This window comes from Argopecten irradians, chromosome 2 (assembly GCF_041381155.1).
Source record: "Argopecten irradians isolate NY chromosome 2, Ai_NY, whole genome shotgun sequence".
Taxonomy (NCBI): domain Eukaryota; kingdom Metazoa; phylum Mollusca; class Bivalvia; order Pectinida; family Pectinidae; genus Argopecten; species Argopecten irradians.
This window is the reverse complement of record NC_091135.1, coordinates 26,660,747-26,678,186: the sequence shown is the minus strand read 5'-3', so window position 1 is coordinate 26,678,186 and position 17,440 is coordinate 26,660,747. Positions and strand designations below refer to the sequence as shown.

The following is a 17,440-nucleotide window of genomic DNA, read 5'->3' as shown; positions in this document are numbered from 1 at the left end:
GTACATGATCTAGATCCATAATGCGTTTTAGTCTGTGAAGAAAGCATGTCGGAATATTTTGTGAAAGATTTAAATTTAAGTCTGTGTTGTTTTCAAGACTCTTTGTCTAGTTAATTTATTGTCTAATTTATTGAAAAATTAAAAATATGTAATGCATGCTATATTTTGAAAATGTAAGTTTTAGTTTTTTTATGCTGTTTAATACTGTAAATCCAGTTGTTTATGTGTGTCAAAATTTTTGAGATTTCAATGATAACAATTTTAAAAAGAAAGAAAAAATAACAGCAGTTTCTAATGTTCTTGAACTCACTTTATGAGGTTTTATATTATTCAACCTTTTATCAATATTTCACTGTTAAAATTTTCTCATCAATGTCTCGTGAAATCATGAAAATATCGCCACAAACACAACTGACTACATGGTAAATGTACTATGAAACATGAAACACTACCACATTTCTGGATTTGGAACATTTGGTTGTTTTCCTTTGAGTCAAATGGTGGACTTCTTCACTATCAGTCCGAGCCTCGATCTCTCTGTTTAATTAATCAGTGATTTCAACATAATTGGTATGATGTTGGCACAAAGTGTTTAGATTTCAGATTATCTCCCTTTTTGACTTGTAAACCTTAGTACTGAATGTCTGTGATATATTCGTTTATTGACTTGAGTTTTGTGTTGATGTTTACAGAAGAGGAAAATGATGGGGGACAACACTTCCACACAGGTGCTGAGGGATCTGGAGATTTCACTGCGTACCAACCACATAGAGTGAGTCGTCTGTAAAGAAGTACAATACAATGATCAAGGCATTATGTTATGGAATAAGATTGGATGATAAAACATGCTCATAAGTGTGTTTAATACATGCTTATATAGAGTACAACACGATTATAACAAACATCTGGCCCCAAGATCATGAAATGGCCTTAAGTATAAAACAGTCATAAGTTAATAGACTAAGCCAATCACAGAAGACGTTACAAAAAGTTACATTACTTTTTATTGGCTAAGTAAAAACTTCAGACTGTTTCATGATCCTGGGGCCTAGGGAGAAACAAAATGACTTCGTTATTATAAACATATCACGGTAGTTCATAGTATATATCATACCAGTATCTTTGATATAGGTATTACTGTTATATTTTTGAATTGTATACATATTGGTTATTTTACAAGGAAACATTCTTTATTTTACAGATGGGTACGAGAATTTCTGAATGAAGACAACCAAGGCCTGGATGTACTGGTCGACTATCTCTCCTTCACACAGGTCATGATGAGGTTAGTCTCCTGTAGTAAACATTTCTTGTTGTTTACATAAAACAACAGTATTAAAGCACCAAGATTTCCATTTGGCTAATTTTTGTGCTAAGATTTGTTTCTAAAATTTCAGAGAACTACAAAATGTATTCTTACACGATTGAAAATATTGAAATATTCATTGAGAAAATATATTATCCACATTTAGTCAATTCTTCTGACTAGATTTGAGTTTAGTATCAGACTTTGTAGATAACAGTGACACTTGCCATTACAGGAGAGAACAGCTCCTGACGAAGGAGAAGAGTGCTAGTTTGGATGGTCTGGCAAAAAGTCCTGTTCGTCGGCTGAAGAGGTCCAACACCATCGGCTCTCCTCGAGGGATGCTCAAGTCCTCAAAACTAAACATGGGCGAGGCTCGCGATGACGTCCATGTGTGTATCATGTGTCTACGAGCCATCATGAACCATCAGGTATGACATTTCCTTTGTTTATATACTGTTAAAGTAATAAATATTTATGCAGTTTAACTTTTACTTTAATGTGACTAAAGATATTAGGATACCACTTCTAATACAAGTCTCTACAAACTGATAATTAATGGGCATTGTGCTTAATTTTCTTCTATTTGGTAAACTGAAGGCTGAATTTATAAACAAGAAAGTTGAAAAGTTCTTCAGCAGCTGATTTTGATTGTATAATTTCTACTTAAAATTTGATTCTAATGAAGTTCCTAATGAATTATCTTGTTCCAGGAATGGCTTGAATTTGACATTATAGTGAATCTATCTAATCTTTCTTTTGCAGTATGGCTTCAACCTGGTGATAGCACATAAACATGCAATCAACTGTATAGCACTTAGTCTGAACCACAGAAGTCTCAGGTGTGTATAACTATAACACTTAGTCTGAACGACAGAAGTCTCAGGTGTGTATAACTATAGCACTTAGTCTGAACCACAGAAGTCTCAGGTGTGAATAACTATAACACTTAGTCTGAACCACAGAAGTCTCAGGTGTGTATAACTATAACACTTAGTCTGAACCACAGAAGTCTCAGGTGTGTATAACTATAGCACTTAGTCTGAACCACAGAAGTCTCAGGTGTGAATAACTATAACACTTAGTCTGAACCACAGAAGTCTCAGGTGTGTATAACTATAGCACTTAGTCTGAACCACAGAAGTCTCAGGTGTGAATAACTATAACACTTAGTCTGAACCACAGAAGTCTCAGGTGTGTATAACTATAGCACTTAGTCTGAACCACAGAAGTCTCAGGTGTGAATAACTATAACACTTAGTCTGAACCACAGAAGTCTCAGGTGTGTATAACTATAGCACTTAGTCTGAACCACAGAAGTCTCAGGTGTGTATAACTATATACACTTAGTCTGAACCACAGAAGTCTCAGGTGTGTATAACTATAGCACTTAGTCTGAACCACAGAAGTCTCAGGTGTGTATAACTATAGCACTTAGTCTGAACCACAGAAGTCTCAGGTGTGAATAACTATAACACTTAGTCTGAACCACAGAAGTCTCAGGTGTGTATAACTATAGCACTTAGTCTGAACCACAGAAGTCTCAGGTGTGTATAACTATAACACTTAGTCTGAACCACAGAAGTCTCAGGTGTGTATAACTATAAGCACTTAGTCTGAACCACAGAAGTCTCAGGTGTGTATAACTATAACACTTAGTCTGAACCACAGAAGTCTCAGGTGTGTATAACTATAACACTTAGTCTGAACCACAGAAGTCTCAGGTGTGAATAACTATAACACTTAGTTGAACCACAGAAGTCTCAGGTGTGAATAACTATTAATAGCACTTAGTCTGAACCACAGAAGTCTCAGGTGTGTATAACTATAGCACTTAGTCTGAACCACAGAAGTCTCAGGTGTGTATAACTATAGCACTTAGTCTGAACACAGAAGTCTCAGGTGTGTATAACTATAGCACTTAGTCTGAACCACAGAAGTCTCAGGTGTGAATAACTATAACACTTAGTCTGAACCACAGAAGTCTCAGGTGTGTATAACTATAGCACTTAGTCTGAACCACAGAAGTCTCAGGTGTGTATAACTATAACACTTAGTCTGAACCACAGAAGTCTCAGGTGTGTATAACTATAGCACTTAGTCTGAACCACAGAAGTCTCAGGTGTGTATAACTATAGCACTTAGTCTGAACCACAGAAGTCTCAGGTGTGTATAACTATAGCACTTAGTCTGAACCACAGAAGTCTCAGGTGTGTATAACTGTATAGCACTTAGTCTGAACCACAGAAGTCTCAGGTGTGTATAACTATAACACTTAGTCTGAACCACAGAAGTCTCAGGTGTGTATAACTATAACACTTAGTCTGAACCACAGAAGTCTCAGGTGTGAACCACAGAAGTCTCAGGTGTGAATAACTATAACACTTAGTCTGAACCACAGAAGTCTCAGGTGTGAATAACTATAACACTTAGTCTGAACCACAGAAGTCTCAGGTGTGAATAACTATAGCACTTAGTCTGAACCACAGAAGTCTCAGGTGTGAATAACTATAACACTTAGTCTGAACCACAGAAGTCTCAGGTGTGTATAACTATAGCACTTAGTCTGAACCACAGAAGTCTCAGGTGTGTATAACTATAACACTTAGTCTGAACCACAGAAGTCTCAGGTGTGAATAACTATAACACTTAGTCTGAACCACAGAAGTCTCAGGTGTGTATAACTATAACACTTAGTCTGAACCACAGATGTCTCAGGTGTGTATAACTATAACACTTAGTCTGAACCACAGAAGTCTCAGGTGTGAATAACTATAACACTTAGTCTGAACCACAGAAGTCTCAGGTGTGAATAACTATAACACTTAGTCTGAACCACAGAAGTCTCAGGTGTGAATAACTATAACACTTAGTATGAACCACAGAAGTCTCAGGTGTGAATAACTATTATATAGCACTTAGACTGAACCACAGAAGTCTCAGGTGTGAATAACTATAACACTTAGTCTGAACCACAGAAATCTCAGGTGTGTATAACTGTATAGCACTTAGTCTGAACCACAGAAATCTCAGGTGTGTATAACTATAACACTTAGTCTGAACCACAGAAGTCTCAGGTGTGTATAACTATTATATAGCACTTAGTTTGAACCACAGAAGTCTCAGGTGTGAATAACTATAGCACTTAGTTTGAACCACAGAAGTCTCAGGTTTGTATAACTATTATATAGCACTAAGTCTGAACCACAAAAGTCTCAGGTGTGAATAACTATTATATAGCACTTAGACTGAACCACAGAAGTCTCAGGTGTGAATAACTATAACACTTAGTCTGAACCACAGAAGTCTCAGGTTTGTATAACTATATATAGCACTTAGTCTGAACCACAGAAGTCTCAGGTGTGAATAACTATAACACTTAGTCTGAACCACAGAAGTCTCAGGTGTGAATAACTATAACACTTAGTCTGAACCACAGAAGTCTCAGGTGTGTATAACTGTATAGCACTTAGTCTGAACCACAGAAGTCTCAGGTGTGTATAACTGTATAACACTTAGTCTGAACCACAGAAATCTCAGGTGTGTATAACTGTATAGCACTAAGTCTGAACCACAGGAGTCTCAGGTATGTATATCAGTATAGCACTAAGTCTGAACTACAGAAGTCTCAGATGAGTATAACTATAGCACTTAGTCTGAACCACAGATGTAAGGCAGACAATCTATAGGAAAAGCATATATTTTGCTGATTTACCTGAATGTGATATTTAATTTAGTCCATATTAGTGTTTAGTTTGTGAATTTAATTACATTTATAGTATCTCTATGGCTTTTACAGGACGAAGGCGCTGGTTTTAGAGCTTCTAGCCGCTGTGTGTCTGGTGAGCGGGGGCCATGAGATTATCCTGTCAGCATTCGATAACTTTAAGGAGGTAAACACCATTTACTTTACCAAAAACGGGTTTAAAGGACAGCGGAGACAGAAGATTGGTATCGTATGAAACTAAAGATTTCTGTTATACCACTTCTATTTCTGACATGTCCTGTTGCATCCAATTGTTGTAACCCTGCAATGCAAGGGCGAGACTTAGGTATCAATATGTCGGCGTCGGCATCCAGGAAATGGATTCTGTGCGATAACTTTAGTATTTATTGTCCGATTTAAACCAAATTTGGTGTATTGCTTTATATTAATGTGATCTGATATGAGTGTGATAATTGTCAAAATCCGTCAATATTTGCAAAAGTTAAAATTTTGTGATGCTGTGCAGGCGACACATCCACTTCCGTGGAATTCTTGTGATTTTGTATGAAGAAGAGGACATTTTCTGTCTTGCATATTTACATTTCTGGTCATTCATTTGAATATCTACCTGGCCAGAGAATATGATACTGAAAAGGTAACAGTCAATTTGTAAAAATATATTTATAAGCACACAACACTATCAGCAGAAACTGAGTTGAAATTGTTCTTCACCTTTTACATACCGGTACTTCAGAGACAATGAAGTATTTATAGTCGTGATATACACATAAAAAAGTTCAATTTTAGGTACACGTAATACTGATGTGTTTATTCTGTTTTAGGTTTGTGGGGAGAGACACAGGTTTGAGACGCTGATGGATTATTTCAGGAATTTCGAGGAGTTTCATATTGACTTCATGGTAAGGATTTAATCAATTCTTATTAATTTTGATAAAAAATATCCGTTATATCATATCTTTTTAAGCTACAGTTGAAAGCTATATTTTTTGATACAATTTTTATCACATAATTTGTTAAATGATCTATTTAGAGTGATGTACACATGAGAGGGGTTTTAGAAGTTCCATAAATATTACACCAGATCTTGTTGAAATTTGTGTGTCTGAATGATTTTCGCTATTTGGTAATGTAAATACATGTATCCCCTTTTCATAAACTCTCATCCTTACTGTCAAAAATGTTTGAATGACAATCAGTGAAACGGTTTAGAGGTCAAGATATTTTAACCAGAATGGTCGCATGTGAAACTTTGAATAAAGATTTGTTTCCCTTTTCAGGTGGCATGTATGCAGTTTGTAAATATAGTGGTTCACTCCGTGGAGAACATGAACTTCCGGGTACACCTTCAGTATGAGTTCACACAGATTGGACTGGACGACTATCTCATGGTAAACATATTCATGCTGTTAATTTTTTAAACAAGATAACAAAAAATACAAACATGACTGGCATCACTTGGTAAATTAAAATATCAAAAGATTGAAAATAGAAAAAATTAAATATTTAATTTCTTCTGATAATCTTTTTCAGAAACTACAACACACTGAGAGTGATCGACTATCAGTACAGGTTCATGCCTACCTGGACAATATGATAGATGTACAACAATTGTTAGAGGACTCGGAGACCAAGACGGAGGCGCTGGAGCGTGCAGAGGATCTGGAGGATGAGTTGTCACATGTTAGTGTTATACAATGTCCTATAGCTCTTGTGGCCAGTCTTTTCTTAAAATTTATTGAAGACAAAACTTCATATTCAAAATAATGTATATCCTAGGTGATCCTTAATTGTGAAAGATCCCGGAAATTTAATAATCATCAATTCTCAACCCAAAGATGCACGAGGGGTAATTTCTCTTTTATACACGATTCCATATTCTCTACTATAGAATATTTCATCTGATATTTATTTCAAGAGAACATAAGCTGCTGCATAGACAGTTAAGTGAAAACAAAATATAACTGCAAAAAGGGAGTTTCATAATGGAATTATCAATAGAGATTGACGTTTATATCTGAATTAATTAATATTCTGGATATCCAGCCTAATTGGCTCTTAATTACCTCCCCCCCCCCTTTTTTTCTACTTTGAATTAAAATTTGTTGTATCGTTTCTTCAGGCACATGAAAGACTTCAGGAAGTTGAAGAGGAAGCCATGTCTAAAACAGGTAATGTCTTTTAAGAGTTGTGGAATTTTGGAAAAACAATTGTATTTTAAACAATAACCTAATTTTATCAAATTTAGTAGATTATCGTCGCTGTCAATGAAGATATAAAATTGAAAATGCAGGTCTTCAAAAAGGCTTTTGTTGAAATTATTGTTTATGAAATTTTAATTTTGTATGAATTTTAAAAAAATAATTGACATTAAAGATATAATTTTACAGTTGAAATAACTATTTGGTAGTTGGATCTAAGTCATGGTCAATATGAATGTACTCATCAATATTTTTGTACTGTTGTGAAACATTGAGAATTTGTTTCTTTTGTAGTGGAACTGGAGAAACAGTTATCAGATGCAAATCAGGATATTGAGGAGCTGCGGGATTATTTATCAAAACAGGAGATGGAAATGAACTCTTTACGACAAGTTGTAAATGAAAAAGACGAGGAATCTCGTAAGAGACAGAGCATACTAGAGGCCAAGCTCCAGGAGATTGAGCAAATCAAACAGACACTTCCTTCAGGTCTGGATTTGTGATATTTTTATATGACTCGAATGGCTTTAAATGAAATGAAGACTTGATATTTGATATGACAATAGCTAATGGTACATTTTGATCTTGTTACATTCCTACATGTAATCACCATGTATCTGTTTATGAATTGTCTCATAAAAAATGACAAATATCTGTCTTAAAAAATAGATTTGTTGTATAATAACAAACAAGAGAATTAGGAAAAATCATAGTATGAATTGAAAAAAAAATCATTTGTAACTGCTTTTAAAAAAACTACTATTCTTTTCTGATAGTAACCTGATGTTTTGTAATTACATGTGTTAACCTGATGTTTTGTAATTACAGGTGTTGACCTGATATTTTGTAATTACAGGTGTTGACCTGATATTTTGTAATCACAAGTATTGACCTGATGTTTTGTAATTACAGGTGTTGACCTGATGTTTTGTAATCACAGGTGTTGACCTGATATTTTGTAATTACAGGTGTTAACCTGATGCTTTGTAATTACAGGTGTTAACCCAATGTTTTGTAATTACAGGTGTTACCAATGTTTTGTAATTACAGGTGTTGACCTGATGTTTTGTAATTACAGGTGTTGACCTGATGTTTTGTAATCACAGGTGTTGACCTGATGTTTTGTAATTACAGGTGTTGACCTGATGTTTTGTAATTACAGGTGTTGACCTGATGTTTTGTAATTACAGGTGTTGACCTGATGTTTTGTAATTACAGGTGTTGACCTGATGTTTTGTAATTACAGGTGTTGACCTGATGTTTTGTAATTACAGGTGTTAACCTGATGTTTTGTAATTACAGGTGTTAACCTGATGCTTTGTAATTACAGGTGTTAACCCAATGTTTTGTAATTACAGGTGTTGGAGCTGCTGCTGCTAGTGCACCTATGGCCAACTTTCCACCTCCTCCTGCACCTGCAGCACCCATGCCCCCACCCCCTCCACCACCCCCACCCCCAGCACCTCCAGCTCCTGGGCGGGGACCACCAGCACCCCCACCCCCACCAGGACCTTCCTCTGGTGGACCTTCTATGTCAGGTAAGTTATTTTAACAGTTCTGATGTTGAGGAAATTTATTTAAAAGGTAGGGTACATATGCCACTGCTTTATTTTAGATTTAAAAATTAAAGGAATTAAAGAGTCTTTAGCTGTATTCTCTTTATATTGTTACTTTGTTACTAATGACAAAAATAGAAGTTGAAGTTTCTGATATGGTTTTGTGTACGATTACACATCTGTAGCCAGCATGTCATTTTTTTGTTTTTTTGAAGCAATGACGATAAAAAAGAAAATCCAAACCAAATATCGGCTGCCAATCCTCAACTGGACTCCACTCAAACCTCAGCAAGTCAAAGGCACAGTATTTGCTGACCTGGATGATGAAAAACTTTACCATGTAAGACAATGAATTTATATACTGTATTCGATGGAATTATGGCCCAGGTGCTTAAAAATTGTAACAAATTTAAATTGCCAAGGATATTTTAAAATCTGACTCTGATTTCTCAAACCAAAAAGTGTCAAAAGCTTCGCTTCATTATGTAGCTTAATATGTTAAAAAAAATCCAATGAAGTCTGCTTTTACCTTAAGTTAGTGTTTAGAAATCAGGAACCAGATCTGATATGAAAGTAGAATTGTAGAAAATAGATATAAATCATGTTTTGATCTATGTTATGTGTGTGGAAATTCTGTTTGAATATTCCTAGTGTAATTTTCAAAACATGCTACAAACTTTTGATTGAAGTTAATGTATGATAATTTCCCTATTACCAGGTGATAGACTTTAATGAGTTCGAGGAGATGTTCCGATTAAGCACAGGGCCATTGAGAGGTGATGATGATGGTACACCAAAACTACTCAAAAAACTGCGCAAACCTGAGAGTATCAGTCTCTTGGAACCTAACAGGCTGCGCAATGTTGGTGAGTTATAGCATATTAATAAAAATAGAAAAAACCTAATATTGGTAAGTTACAACATATTAGGTGAAAATGAAAGATAATATGGGTAAAATAAAAATAAAAATGAAAATTAAGCTGCAATTTATTTGTTTGTGAAGGGATCGTAGTAAATGAATATTAAATGATCCCAAAACCACAAGCATCTGACTTCTGATTATCTGTTTCAGCTATTACAAGAAGGAAGATAGAAATGACAAATGATGAGGTGGTGAAAGCAATCAACAGGTAGGTAATATTCCACTGAGGATTATTGGAATCTAACATGAGTCTGTCAGGTGGACAGGGATATCTCAACCCCTATGTGAAAGATTAATGCAGGACAATACAAGGCTTTGCCTATACCTGTCCACCTGACAAAAACATGTTTGAATAATTTTCTCCCTTGTTTTAAATGAAAAATGGTGAAATTTCGGCCATTTTTTTGGCTATTTATTGCATCGTCATCATAAAAACGTCATATTACATATAAATTGATGATGTCATGGACAGTGGGTGTCACCCTACCCTGATAAAGGATATCTTTTCTTTAGTGACTGCAGGATAATCCTGGTAAGTATCAGCAAAACTTGATCACTACGGATATGCATTGATATGAAAATAGTGAGATTTCATAGCTGCCAAAGAAAGTTTGTTTACAGTTGTGTAATGAGACTGGACTGGGTTGATCATCCATGACCAGATAGATCAATAGGTCGAGTATCCATCTAGTAATAGCATAGATTGAGACTTGATAAAATTTCGTCTAATCAGCAAAATTATTTTTTCTGTGATGTAGTATTGACCTGAAGCGATTATCTCTAGACTTAGTGGACATCTTACTGACCATAATGCCCAACGATCAAGAGGTAAGTATGAAAATGTCAACATACACTGTACCAAGATTGTTAGACTTATCCAAATCTTACTTATCAACGCTACAATAATGATGCTTTAAATTTTGTTCTGTAATAACTTGATTTAAAAGCTCAGAAGGTAACAAGGGGAGCTCAGTATTTTGTTCAGAAAATAGATTAAAATCCTTTTGAATATAAGGTGGCCACATGTCGTTGATTTTGACTTTCTGCTGACATCTTTTTACATGACCACTATTAGGAAAGCTTCAGTTATGGCTGACTCATTGAAAGGAAAACCCTTTTTCATTTTATTGTATAAAATTCAGAAATTATAATAGAAGACTATATAATGGAATCATAAATTGTATTTCATGTTCTGTGATATCTGTTTTAGGTGAAGGCTTACAAACAGTACGAGAGGGATCGTAAGCCCAAAGAGAGACTCACGGACGAGGACAGGTTCATGTGGACGGTATGTAGATCTGGTAATGAGAGTGTCTTGATGTTACCTTCCCTCCTTGGATGTGAGAGGTGGAATATAGCTTTTGGTTTGTGTATCAACAGTAGCATAAGCCTTTCTGCATTGAAAACTTTCTTTATAAAATTCTTCATCGTCTGTGTTTAGGTATAGAAATGGTGTTTATTTTGTTTCTTTATACACCTTCGAGCATAGTATCCAAATTTTAAATGGGAAAATTCTTTTCGCTTGGAAAGTGCTGAAACAAGATTATTACCACCTATTGCTGTTTCAAATGTTGTATTACAAATTACAATCTGCTGTAGGTATTTGTAGAATGGAGTTGAAGTTGTGATATTAAGCATGTGTTTATTTAAAATTCTGAGCCCATTTCATAACATAAAAATTCCCGTAAAAGTGAAGGAACTTCCTTATCTTTTGTAATGCTTTTCTATAAAAAATTCTAAGTGAAGGAATTTTCTCGGTGTAAGGAATGTTCATGTTCTGATAACAATCTTTAAGTAGATTGTTAGACTAATGGAGCATAAGTAATGGTGTAAACCATCAATACCTGCTTTGGTGTGAATTAGGTAGAGTTTCCTTGAATATTGGAAACACTTCAAAAAATATTTTATTATGTTATTTCAGTAAAATGTCACATGTGACTTGTTGAACATAAACCAATTGTTTTCTTTATGATTTCAGTTCTGTAAAGTGGAAAGATTGTCACAGAAATTAAACATTATGAGTTTCATTGGTAACTTCCAGGACAGCATACATCACCTCACACCAGTAAGTGTAAACCCATTACAGAACAGGTCGCTGATTTGTCTGTTTTATCATTTATGAAATGTCTCATTACACTTAGCCAGCCATGACATGGGATAATTACATAAGAGGTTATAAACTTATTGTTCATCTAGTTTATTTAAACTCCATATTAAAAATCATGAGATGTTTGTGCCTTCCCATCAATACTTCTGACATTTAGTTTGATCTATTGTTTAGGATTTGGACGCCTTCCATTCTTTTAGCTCTTAACATTGTCGTAAAATCTATGACTGATGAAATATTTGTCGTTTAATTCCATAAAGTAGCTTAATACATTTGTCTAATTCATTGACTCTAACTATGTATGATATTAGTTCCATAATAGTAGTGGTTTCTGTTTTGTGCTGCAGATGAAATATTTGTCGTTTTATTCCATAAAGTAGCTTAACATATTTGTCTAATTCATTGACTCTAACTATATATGATATAAGTTCCATAATACTAATGGTTTCTGTTTTGCGTTGCAGCAAGTTAATGCTGTGATAGCAGCCTCTATGTCTTTGAGGAATTCCCAGAAAGTGAAGAAAATGCTGGAGGTATGTTACATAGACATTTAACATGAGGTGTTATCGACACAATTTTTGCTTTAAACTATCATTATCAATGAAAATAAAATTTACAGATAAAACACCAATCTTAGCTGACCATGCCTCTTTTACAGTGTATGTATAACAAGTGATTTATGAATGTCAGTAAATTATAGATAAAACACCAAACTAAGTTGACCATATTATTTCTATTCTAGGTGATTCTTATCAGCTAAGTAATAGGTGTAACACCAGACTAAGTTGACCACACTATATGCATTACAGGGGATTCCTATCAGTAAATTAACAGGTGTAACACCAGACTACGTTGACCACACTATTTGTATTACAGGGGATTCCTATCAGTAAATTAAGAGGTGTAACGTCAGACTAAGTTGACCATACTATTTGTATTTCAGGTGATTCCTATCAGTAAATTAACTGGTGTAATATCAGACTAAGTTGACCATACTATTTGTATTACAGGGGATTCCTATCAGTAAATTAACAGGTGCAACATCAGACTAAGTTGACCATACTATTTGTATTACAGGGGATTCCTATCAGTAAATTAGCAAGTGTAACACCAGACTAAGTTGACCATACTATTTGTATTTCAGGTGATTCTGGCCATTGGTAACTACATGAACAGTTCTAAGAGGGGAGCTGTGTATGGCTTTAAGCTTCAGAGTCTTGACATGGTAAGCACATTATTACACAAGACTGGTGATAGAAGCTTATTTGGCCACTTCTTTTAAACATTTTGCTTTTCAACTTTGACTTATCTGTATTTTGCTCTATTCCATCCTAGTAAAACATGCTTCTTCGGCTTTTTTAGAACCTGCTGTGCATAGACTAATAATGATCTGATAAGCACTAATAGATTTTTTTTTCATCATTATACCTATATCTATTTCACAGCTAATGGATACGAAGTCAGCAGACAAGAAGACCACACTTGTCCACTACTTGGCTCAGACTGTTAATGAGAAGTTTGGAGAGCTACTGAATTTCGAATCAGAGCTGCGTTTCTTAGAAAAGGCTGCTGTTGGTATGAAATCATCTGTGTTTTGATTTGAAATTTGTATACATTTTGAAATTCCTTTCTAGACTAATTTGATCAAACCTGAAAACCATGGAGATCAAATAAGATAACATAATTTGATTTGTTAAACTTAAAACTTTTGAGTTTCATGTCAGTATCTTTGAAGGAAGTTCCTTCACACAATATATTTGTAATTAACAGAGATGATATGATTGAATTTTAGTTTCACTTGAGAATATTCTGACGGATGTGCATGAGTTAGAAAAAGGAATGGACTCAACGAAGCGTGAATTTGATGCAAGGAAGCATGCACGAGACCAGCCACCTATCCTGAGAGAGTTCTTGCAGAATTCAGAAGAAAAATTAAGGAAACTGCAAAGCGATGTTAAAACTGCTCAGGTAAATGAAATGAAGCTTTTTTGTTTAACGAAATTTATTTTGATGAAAATGAGTAATCTTAAAATGTTTATGGTGTATATAGCCTTTCAAAGAGAGTGTTATAGGCATATAGTGTGTTTTATTACAAGAGTTAAAGGGGATGGGGAGTGCAGTGCAAATGTATATCAATAAAGTCCTACTATTTCCTACTTCTACTGATGTAACATTCTGTATGTATTTCAAATTTCAGGATTCCTATAAACGCGTGGTGGAGTTTTTCGGCGAGAACCCTCGTACAGTGTCTCCACAGACATTCTTCTCACAGTTTGTTAGATTTGTTGGTGCTTTTAAGGTGAGTGATTTCAGGTGACAGTGAAAGACCCCAAAAATATCATTAATACACCGACTTGATATAACACAGGAAAGTGTGTTTGACATCTAAAGATTCTAGTCACAAGATTTTTTTAACTTTCATTCTAGAGTTATAGGTCATTGATACTTAGGGAAAATTCTATGTGTAAGTTATGTGAAAATCAGTGATCATCAAAGTGGAATATCAAATACATTGTCACAAATGATTATATATTCCAATTCAGAAAGTGCAGTGTTTTGTACATTTGTCATCAACCTCAGAGTCAGAAAAGCAGTAATATATCTGATGCATTGCCTGTTTACAGCAAGCTGTGGCTGACCTAGAGAAGAAACGAAGGATGGAGTATGCTGCTATGGAGGAAGTCCAACCAAGTTCTCACAATCGCAAGAACAAGAAGACTACAGCGGTAAGTATACAACAGGGTCAAGGTCACGAAATAATAAGGTCAAGGTCATAAATAAACAGATAACAGAATATCAGAGTCTGAATAAATCACCTCACTGACAAAGGTTGTTTCCGATCAAGTCCTGCATATGTATGGTTGACTTAATACATGTGTATGTGAAGTAAGGTGGTTTGTCTATGAAATAAACTCAGAAACAAGATAAAGTATACTTAGATAAATAAAAAGCCCTTTATATTTGTCACTAGATAAATAGATTGATTTAACTTTCCAGGATTCAGTTTTTCTGGCCTTTTCCAGACAGTTCCCCAAGTAATTGGGGTAGTAAGTGGTTTTTCTGCCCCAGAATGTTTTGTTTGTCCCCGAAGTTTTGATCTTATCCCCAAATTCTTTATCCTTTCTGTGTTTTCTCTGAAAGTTCAATTTCCAAACTATATTGTTCCTACATTTCTTTATCTATATTTACCTGTGTTTATCTTTATTGTGCTGCTTATATCCTGATTTATAAAAACATTTTGTAACCTATCAAATTACAAAACCTCAAAAGCGATAATATTCTGAAAGGATTTGTAAGATAAATGCTTTATTTCCGAAATTCCATCAAAGATTGAGGTTTTAAGTACCATATCCAAATTATAGCAGATAGTCATTCTCCATCTTGCCTTTTTTTCCGCCAAAATTTTGACCAGATTCTATTCTTCAGTCCTGACTTTACATTTCCACTTCCTTATCAATCTGTTTCTGCTGCCTTACTATGGCTCTTGATATACTTAGCCTGCATATTGATTTGATATACTTCATGACAGGGAAAATCAATACTTAAGAGACTTCCTTCTGATGATTGACAAAATCATTCCAAGTTAATTTCTTTAATTCAAAATTTCCCTGACATAAACAATCAAAGTTGTTTGTTGCATGTTATATATCTATACCCCTTTGTATTATAATTGCAATGTTTGGTAAAGTTTATGTTTAGTTGCTGAGATCAGGCCAAAGTTGATGATACACTCTGGGGTTGCTGAGCTTTAAAATGGTAATTCAGTCTAAATAGTTGTGAAGACCTAAAATTAACAGCTGACTGGCTGTGTGGTGAAGCTTACATGTGTACATAGTCAGGACTCACTCTCCGTTCACTAGCACATCTAAGATAATAGTTTGTGTGTACTAGCCTGGATGAAATTCAAGTTGATAACTTTATATGTGTGAATGTGTTTGGGGTTATAGTTAATACATTTACTCTGCTAAGTTGATGGCTGAGCTAAGCCCTCACCTCACTCTCTGTATGTAGTATGTACTGAGTATGTACCTGAGTAAGAACTGAGTTAATGTGTGTACATACTTGGCTAAGATCCACATTGATGGAGACTGGATTAACCTCTGTTTTTCCTTTGCTCAAGTTTGTTGCAATCTTCAATAGTAATATTTGAACTGACTGTATTTTAGGAGGCTGTGGTATCTGAACTGAAGACAAGGAACAGGCAGATCAAGGAAAAGAAGTTGTTGGGAAAGGATGAAGTTTACCACGGGGCACTCGAGGACATCCTTCTTGGTGAGTAGACAGAAAACCTACTACTCCTGTCAATGTTAATCTCCACACAGAAGTAGACAGAAAACCCTACTACTCCTGTCAATGTTAATCTCCACACAGAAGTAGACAGAAAACCCTACTACTCCTGTCAATGTTAATCTCCACACAGAAGAAGTAGACAGAAAACCCTACTACTCCTGTCAATGTTAATCTCTACACAGAAGTAGACAGAAAACCCTACTACTACCTGTCAATGTTAATCTCTACACAGAAGTAGACAGAAAACCCTACTACTCCTGTCAATGTTAATCTCCACACAGAAGTAGACAGAAAACCCTACTACTCCTGTCAATGTTAATCTCCACACAGAAGTAGACAGAAAACCCTACTACTCCTGTCAATGTTAATCTCTACACAGAAAAGACAGAAAACCCCTACTACTCCTGTCAATGTTAATCTCTACACAGAAGTAGACAGAAAACCCTACTACTCCTGTCAATGTTAATCTCTACACAAAGTAGACAGAAAAACCTACTACTCCTGTCAATGTTAATCTCCACACAGAAGTAGACAGAAAACCCTACTACTCCTGTCAATGTTAATCTCTACACAGAAGTAGACAGAAAACCCTACTACTCCTGTCAATGTTAATCTCTACACAGAAGTAGACAGAAAACCCTACTACTCCTGTCAATGTTAATCTCTACACAGAAGTAGACAGAAAACCCTACTACTCCTGTCAATGTTAATCTCTACACAGAAGTAGACAGAAAACCCTACTACTCCTGTCAATGTTAATCGCTACACAGAAGTGGTTTTTGATGCTTAGATCTTTAGTGTTAATTCTATACTTGTGTTGGGAAGATTTTCAAAACAGTATTTGTGGGACTTTTCCAATTATGACATCAAAACATTTTGTCAAGAAGATGCATTGATGCAAACTATTTCATTAAAATGCCTAAGCAAGGTAAAAAATCATATAATTTATAAATATTTTTAGCCATTGATGTGATTTCAATTAAGTTCAAAGCCAATATGTATATATTCTTGACATTCTATGAATGGTGGGTTCTAGTTTATCATATGCTTTGTTACAAATAACTGACTTGAACTCGCTGCACCATTAACTCATGATCACTATTGGTGGTGTCATACCATTAGTCTGAGACTACTATTGACGCTTGTTTCTGTACAACTGATTATACTGGTATGGTTACTATGTCAACTCCTGATTTGTAGCATGACCGGCTGAATTCCGAAAGGTGAATCTTCTAGGCTGTGTTAAATCAAGAGTTTGATTTTTAAATAAACTTTAAATTTCTTGTTGATAAGAGAGGAAATCGTAAAATTGAGAATTCATCTATATATTTTGT

The 17,440-nt window shown here is 35.0% G+C and overlaps 1 protein-coding gene across 2 annotated transcripts in view; it reads left to right on the top strand.

The window, feature by feature from the left end:
• LOC138314968 (formin-like protein) overlaps positions 1 to 17,440 on the top strand; it is a 40,968-nt gene that overhangs the window by 17,087 nt on the left and 6,441 nt on the right. For both annotated transcript variants that reach the window (XM_069255639.1, XM_069255638.1), the window contains 24 exons: positions 693 to 772; positions 1,202 to 1,285; positions 1,542 to 1,737; positions 2,072 to 2,148; positions 5,106 to 5,199; positions 5,855 to 5,932; positions 6,311 to 6,421; positions 6,564 to 6,713; positions 7,153 to 7,201; positions 7,526 to 7,720; positions 8,590 to 8,769; positions 9,003 to 9,127; positions 9,506 to 9,653; positions 9,860 to 9,917; positions 10,468 to 10,537; positions 10,920 to 10,997; positions 11,688 to 11,774; positions 12,281 to 12,349; positions 12,961 to 13,041; positions 13,262 to 13,391; positions 13,609 to 13,784; positions 14,014 to 14,115; positions 14,441 to 14,542; positions 15,983 to 16,088. In XM_069255639.1, the coding sequence (XP_069111740.1) occupies positions 693 to 772; positions 1,202 to 1,285; positions 1,542 to 1,737; positions 2,072 to 2,148; positions 5,106 to 5,199; positions 5,855 to 5,932; positions 6,311 to 6,421; positions 6,564 to 6,713; positions 7,153 to 7,201; positions 7,526 to 7,720; positions 8,590 to 8,769; positions 9,003 to 9,127; positions 9,506 to 9,653; positions 9,860 to 9,917; positions 10,468 to 10,537; positions 10,920 to 10,997; positions 11,688 to 11,774; positions 12,281 to 12,349; positions 12,961 to 13,041; positions 13,262 to 13,391; positions 13,609 to 13,784; positions 14,014 to 14,115; positions 14,441 to 14,542; positions 15,983 to 16,088 (2,626 nt within the window). The remainder of the gene's footprint in view (positions 1 to 692; positions 773 to 1,201; positions 1,286 to 1,541; positions 1,738 to 2,071; positions 2,149 to 5,105; positions 5,200 to 5,854; positions 5,933 to 6,310; positions 6,422 to 6,563; positions 6,714 to 7,152; positions 7,202 to 7,525; positions 7,721 to 8,589; positions 8,770 to 9,002; positions 9,128 to 9,505; positions 9,654 to 9,859; positions 9,918 to 10,467; positions 10,538 to 10,919; positions 10,998 to 11,687; positions 11,775 to 12,280; positions 12,350 to 12,960; positions 13,042 to 13,261; positions 13,392 to 13,608; positions 13,785 to 14,013; positions 14,116 to 14,440; positions 14,543 to 15,982; positions 16,089 to 17,440) is intronic.